Source organism: Colobus angolensis, unplaced genomic scaffold (genome assembly GCF_000951035.1).
Source record: "Colobus angolensis palliatus isolate OR3802 unplaced genomic scaffold, Cang.pa_1.0 Scaffold315, whole genome shotgun sequence".
Taxonomy (NCBI): domain Eukaryota; kingdom Metazoa; phylum Chordata; class Mammalia; order Primates; family Cercopithecidae; genus Colobus; species Colobus angolensis.
The window spans coordinates 375,339-382,832 of NW_012116433.1; the positions used below are offsets into that span (position 1 = coordinate 375,339).

The 7,494-nt window shown below is 43.0% G+C and overlaps 1 protein-coding gene across 1 annotated transcript in view; it reads left to right on the forward strand.

Annotated features, from left to right (window-relative positions):
• AXDND1 (axonemal dynein light chain domain containing 1) overlaps positions 1-7,494 on the forward strand; it is a 192,144-nt gene that overhangs the window by 115,381 nt on the left and 69,269 nt on the right. Inside the window, exon 18 of the mRNA XM_011951123.1 lies at positions 2,764-2,857. Within this exon, the coding sequence (XP_011806513.1) occupies positions 2,764-2,857 (94 nt within the window). The remainder of the gene's footprint in view (positions 1-2,763; positions 2,858-7,494) is intronic.

Below are 7,494 nucleotides of genomic sequence, written 5' to 3' on the forward strand. Positions count from 1 at the left end.
AAAATTCAAAAAATTAGCTGGGTGTGGTGGCTCATGCCTGTAGTCCCAGCTACTCGGGAGGCTGAGGCAGGAGAATGGCATGAACCCGGGAGGCAGAGCTTGCCGTGAGCCGAGATCACGTCACTGCACTCCAGCCTGGGTGACAGAGGGAGACTCTGTTGAAAGAAAGAAAGAAAGAGAGAAAGAGAGAAAGAGAGGAAGAGAGGAAGGGAGGAAGGGAGGAAGGGAGGAAGGGAGGAAAGGAGGAAAGAAGGAAAGAAGGAAAGGGAAGGGAAAAAAGAAAAGAGAAAGAAAAGAGAAAAGAAAGAAAAGAAAGGAAGGAAGAAATTTATTTCTTCCACCATAGTGTAAATCATCTCTCTGAAGCTCAGAGTTTCACAAATCTCTAGGGCAGGAGCAAAATGCCACCAGTCTCTTTGCTTAAACATAACAAGAATCTTCTTTATTCCAGTTCCCAAGAAGTTCCTCATCTCCATCTGAAACCACCTCAGTCTGGATTCCATTGTCCATATCATTATCAGCATTTTGGTCAAAGCCATTCAACAAGTGTCTAGGAAGTTCCAAATTGTTCCACATTTTCCTCTCTTCTTCTGAGCCCTTCAAACTGTTCCAACCTCTGCCTGTTACCCAGTTCCAAGGTCGCTTCCACATTTTTGGGTATATTTACAGTAGCGCCCCATTCCTGGTACCGATTTTACTGTGTTAGTCCATTCTCATGCTTCTGATAAAGACATACCAGAGACTGGGTAATTTACAAAGGAAAAGGGGTTTAGTGGACTGACAGTTCCACATGGCTGGGGAGGCCTTACAATCCTGGTGGAAGGTGAAAGGCACATCTCACATGGGGGCAGACAAGAGAAGACAATGAGAGCCAAGTGAAAGGGGCTCTTCACCTTATAAAATCATCAGATCTCATGAGACTTATTCACTACCATGAGAAGAGTATGGGGGATACCATCCCCATGATTCAATTATCTCCCACTGGGCCCCTCCCACAACATGAGGGAATTATGGGAGCTACAATTCAAGATGAGATTTGGGTGGGGACATAGCCAAACCTTAGCTACTTTGAAGTTGAGGTCTGATCAGTCTCACAGGCAGTTTCTGTTGCCTGCCTGGTGTATATTTCATACTTTCTTGTTTCTTTTCATGCCTTGTAAGGTTTTTTTTTTTTGTTGTTGTTGTTGTTGTTGTTTTTGGTTTTTGGATACTGGACATATTAGATAATATACTGTAGCAACTTTTGTTGCTACCCCCTTCTTCCTTGTCTTAAGTCCCTGATCTTGCTCTCAAGAAGGTGCAGTTTTTGGGTATGCATACTGTCACCCTGCAGTGACAGTTGTGTTTGTCAAGGTTCGCTTCTTTTTCTTTGACCACACCAAACTGTTAAACTTCACTAATTATTGTTTTCAATAATTCTCTGGGGCATATATTGCTCTAAAACTACTTTCATGTAATTTGGGCTCCTTGGAAAGAATAAGTCCTGAGATCAGTGTTTGATCTTGTTCTGAACCCAAGTGGCCTTCCCTCAGTTGTCTCAGTCCTTGGTTTTCTCCTGCAAACTAGTTAACCTACAGTTTAGCCTCTATCTTGAATCTCCACTGAACTGCATTTCACCAAACCTCCACTGTTCTTGAAAGCACCCTTAGATTTGAACGTCTTCAGGCTGTGTTGCAAATGAAGTTAGTTTATTTGGGATAAGATTAGGAGCTTTTTAATTTTCTTTTTTTTTTTTTTTTTGCCTTCTTCTACCTCCAGGCAAAATATCCGAGCTAGGGTTCTGGAGCTGGGGGTAGGGACAATGGTAAGCTTCTCTCTGAGTGACACTCACACTGTCAGAGCTGAGCACTCCTTAGAGGGGAAAGTAGCAGCCTGAGGTCTTCTTGGATTGCCTCTCATGGAATGGAACCACTGCCTTACAAGCCCAGACAATCAGGGACCCATGATTCTCAGCATGCTATGCATAGGGTAGAGTCTTTACTCTATAAATAGGGGCTGGGTGGAAGAAGACAACCCCTACTTGCTACCTGCATTTACCCAGTACCTAGACTCATCAACAGATAGCTGGAGGCAGTATAAAAATCCATGATGTCCTGTTCCTCCTGAGAAGAAAGCCATCTGATTGGGAGCTGGAGGGTTAGGGAGCTCTGTGTTCTTGGCTACAGCATTCTGAAATGGAGTTGCTGCCTCACTGAGCTAAGGAGAGGAGGGAGTAGTCATGGTTCAAATACCATAGATTATTGCCTTTCTTACTGAATCTTCACAGGTTTTCTTGAATAGATGTTTTTGGAACTTCTCCATAGCACCATTTTTAGAGGCTTTAAGTGGTGTATTTAAAAAAATAATTGTTACCAGTTTCACTGGGGTGGGGGGCAGTGGGGAGGGCAGCCTTGCTCCTCACACTATCATGCTAGAAGTCATTCATTGAGAGGATTTTAAAATTCATTCTTCTCACATAGTACTAGCCTGGAAGTAAATGTAAAGGGTGTAGGTTTTTACAGTAGAGAGCTAATATTGAAGGTACGATCTGCTTTGTCCACAGTGCATATTGCTACCTACATGGGGGTTAGGAAAGCTTTGTCAGTGAGTAAACTATCATACCAGAGAATTCAGGGCTTTGATTCCCCTTTCCTGAGTTCTCAAGCAATTGTCAACATCTAAGTTTACAATACCCAGCCAAATAAAACTCTTTCTCATAGCTGATAGTTACATTTATCCTTTAAATCAGCCAGTCACTTTTATTTTACTTGATTTTTCCTTCAGGGTACTCCAAGCATACATACTTAACATGATTCAACAATGGCTTTTGAAGATAGGCAATGAAATTAACAATGGTAACATTGAACTTCAGCGCCACGTATGTACTTGTAAGGATTTTTGACGTTATATTTTGCCTCGGCTGCAAATTTCTTCAAGGAAAAACAAAGTTCTCCCTATTTAAATGAAGCAGGAGGTTGAGAGGGCAAAATAGAAGCTTGTATAATAATTTCTCAAATAGTTTTCAATGGATTTTTTAAAGCAGAATGTTTCTGCCTCTGGAATGGAGTTTTGGAATTGAAGAGTCAAGGAGCAAATATGTTAAGCTGGAAGTATGGATTCAGGCAATCCACAGGCTTGGGAAAAATTCCTCTGATAACCAAAATGAATAAGAAAAAGGGTAGCAGAGTGTTTGTCACATGGTGGGACTTAATAAATGTTTGTTGAATGAATTTAGGAAGAATATTCCAGCACTGTTGGTATCTGATGGTGCTGCTACATTAATCCCTTCTTTGGCAAAATGCTTGATTTACCATTAGGGTTTTATCTCCATGGAATCATATGCTCAATTTGTTATTTTCTAGAATTTAATTTTTATAGTATAGAGTCACTTAGAAAGTGCCTTTATATGCCTCAATTGTAACACTGCATTGTTATCATTAATCTGTGTAGAAAATTTGCAAGATTGTAAATTCTATGAGGAATGATGTGTATCCTGTGTATCCATATTAACTCTTATTAATATTTAGAAACAGAAAAGTTGGATATAGGAGACAAGATGGCTGACTAAATTCAGCCGGGAGAAACATCTGCCACTGAGGGACTAGAAGATCAGAAAGACTGGTGCACTCCAAGCATATCTTTAGAGGGAAAGCATTGAGAGTGGAGGAGGGAAGATACAGATGCTGGGCTAAAGGGGGAGGAAGTTGGAAACCCTGCATAGGGATACCACACACTGGGACTCCTTCCTGGCCCCCAATCACTCTTGGGGAAAAAGTGAGCTAAGCAGGTGAGAAGTGACCTTCCCTTGATATAGGCATCTGAAATTCAGACAGCAGGAGATCCCAGGACCCCCACAGTCACTTAAGCTGGCAGAGAGAGCTGCTTAGAGAGGTGATAGGGGTGGCACTCCAGCCAGTGGGGAGCCTGGAGGGTTTGGTGTGGGAGCATCTCTAGTGGAGCACAGTCGGGATGCCTATCCCCCAAGGCCTGCCTTGCTCCTTTAGGAGATATTAGTCTTAGGGGAACTATCAGACCTGAACAATACAGGGTGATCTTGCCCATGAGACAGGGCCAGTTTCACCTAAGCACCCCCCTGTCTTGTGGACTCTCCCAGGACTCCAGCCTGACTATGCCTGTTTGCAGTACAGCCTTGGATGCCCAGCTGAGGTGCCTCCCAGGGGCCTGCATCATAGCTCCTGTACCTGTAGACCATGCCTGACCATTGGAGAGCTCCAGCAGAGCATCCCCAACTAACGAGCACCAGCCCGCCCATGTACTCTACCCATCACAGCCTCCCCAATGCCATTTGCCAGTGTGCACTCACCCATGACCATCCCCTACATTGCTTTGCTAGTGTGGGTGCATGTATTCAGAACTTGCCCCTCCTTCCCCACCAGCTCACATGTGCACATGCACCCTACCATGCCAACTGCTGCCACTGTGAGTGCATCACACTACCCACCCCATAACCAATGCAAAGGTATGCAAGGAGACCAGTGGCCCCACACCCTGTGCTGCACTGCCATTGCCATTGGAGTGTTCATGGGTACAGAGACTGCTAATCTCGTGCTTGCCAGTGCTCCGCCACTGTGCCAACACTGCTGCTGGCATGAAACTACACATGGATACCAGCAGACCTGCCTCCCACCTGTGCGGCCACTGCTGCCTTTGTGAATATGTGCACAGAGGTTACCAGTCCTGCGCCTGCCAACACTCTGCCCCCATGCTGATGCCACCACCAGTGTGAACATGCACAGGGACATTTGTGGGCTACTTCCTTTAACATGCTGCACTGCTACCACTGCAAATGTCCACATCCCTGCCCTCATTAGTGCCCCACCACAGCTGATGAGCATGCACCCTGCTGCACTGCTGCTGCTCCTGGCGTGTGTAAACAAGCACAGATCCCACTGTCACCACCTAGTGAATTGCTTTGGCTGGCATCACCCATTGGAGTGTTGTGACTAGTCGTCTGGGAACTCCTTGGCTCTTCCAATACAGTAGGTTCCTAACCTCGAGGGGCCAGATTACAAAGCTGAGGACCTGATCCCAGACCCTAGAGTTACAGCATGCAGTCCAGGAGGCCTAAGCTGAGCGTTGGACCCCTAAAATCTTCCAGAAATGAAGCAGGTTGACTGAACCCACCTTACACCAGAATCAAACTTCCAAGGGTGTCAAAGAGGAGGAAAGAGAAAAGAAAATTCATTCTAAGGACAGTAACTTCAAAGACTGAAGGAACATCAGCTCACAAAGATTAGAAAGCACAAGAACTCTGACAACTCAAGAATACAGAGTGTCTTCTTACCTCCAAACGACCACACTGTTCCCCAGCAATGTTTCTTAACCAGGCTGACATGACAGAAATAGAATTCAGAATATGTATAGGAACAAGGATCATCAACATACAGGAGAAAGTTGAAATTCAATCCAAAGAATCTAGGGATTACAATAAAATGATACAGGAGCTGACAGATGAAATGGTCATTATAAGAAAGAACCACCAGGCGTGGTGGCTGACACCTGTAATCCCAGCACTTCGGGAGGCTGAGGTGGGTGGATCGATTGAGGTCAGGAGTTCGAGACTAACTGGCCAACATAGTGAAATCCCATCTCTACTAAAAATACAGAAAATTAGCTGGGTATGGTGGTGGGCACCTGTAATCCCAGCTACTCAGGAGGCTGAGGCAGGAGAATCGCTGGAACCTGGGAGGCGGAGATTGCAGTGAGCCAAGATCGCGCCATTGCACTCCAGCCTGAGCAACAGGAGTGAAACTGTGTCTCAAAAAAATAAAAAATAAAAAAGAACCAAACTAATCTGACGGACGTGAAAAACATACTGCGAGAATTTCATAATGCAATTGAAAGTATTAACAGCAGAATCAACTAAGCTGAGGAAAAAAATCTCAGAGTTTGAAGACTGGCGCTCTGAAATAACTCAGTCAGACAAAAATAAAAAACAATAAAGATGAACGAACAAAACCTCTGAGAAATATGAAATTATGTAAAAAGATCAAATCTACAACTCATTTGCATTCCCGAAAAAGAGAGAAACCAAGCAATTTTGAAAGCATATTTCAGGATATCATGCATGAAAATTTTCACAACCTCGCTAAAGGGGCCAAAATTCAAATTCAGGAAATGCAGAGAGTCCCTGAAAAATACTACAAAAGGAGACTATCCACGAGACACATAGTCATCAGATTCTCCAAAGCTGAAATGAAAGAAAAAATGTTAAAGGTAGGTAGAGGGAATGGGCAGGTCACCTACAAAACGAACTCCATAAGGCTAACAGCAGACATGTCAGCAGAAATCCTACAGGTCAAAAGAAATTGTGGGCTTACATTCAGCATTCTTAGAAAAGAAATTCCAAACAAGAACTTCATATCTAGCCAAACTGAGCTTCATAAGCAAAGAAGAAATAAGATCCTTTTTAGACAAGCAAATGCTAAGGAAATTTTTTGTGACCAGATGTGCCTTACAAGAGGTCCTGAAGAGAGTGCTAAATATGGAAAAGAAAGACCATTACCAGCCACGACAAATACACGCTTAGGTATTTAGACTACTATAAAGCAACCAAACAAGTCTGCATTAGTAGCCAGCTAACAATATGATGACAGGATCAAATCCACACATATCAATACTAACCTTGAACATAAATGGGCTAAATGCCCCAATTAAAAGGCTGGTGAGGTTTTGGAGAAAAGGGAACTCTTATACACTGCTGGTGGGAATATGTAAATTAGTTCAGCCATTGTGGAAAGCAATTTGTCAATTTCTCAAAGAACTTAGAATTACCATTCTACCCAGAAATCCCATGATTGGCTCATACCCAAAGGAATATAAATCATTCTACCATATAGACATGTGCACTCATATGTTCATCATAGCATTATTCACAATAGCAAAGACATGAAATCAACCTAAATGCTCCATCAACGGTAGACTGGGTAAAGCAAATGTGGTACATATTCACCATGGAATACTGTGTACCCAAAAAAGGAATGAGATAATGTACTTTGCAGCAATATGAATGGAGCTGGAAGCCATTATCCTAAGCAAACCAACACAGGAACAGGAAACCAAATACCACATATTCTCACTTATAAGTGGGAGCTAAACGTTGAATACATACGGGCACAAAGAAAGGGAAAACAGACACTGGGGCCTACATGAGGGTGGAGAGTGGGAGGAGGATGAGGATCGAAAACCTACTTATTGGTTATTATTCTTATTACCTGAGTGATGAAATAATCTGTACACCAAACCCCCACAACATGCAATTTACCTGTGTGACAAACCTGCACATGTACCCCTAAACCTAAAATAAAAGTTAAATAAAAATAAATACAGAAAAGTTTGTCTGGGTTTTCACTCACCGTTCATTTTCCGTCCTGATCCATGTTCTTACCTCCAGTTTTTTTGTTATTGTTTTTCCTTTGCCTCCTTACTCCATTTTACCTGTGCTGCTTGGCTGTCTAAAAACTGATCTCTAAACGTTTTTTATCATGATTTTTG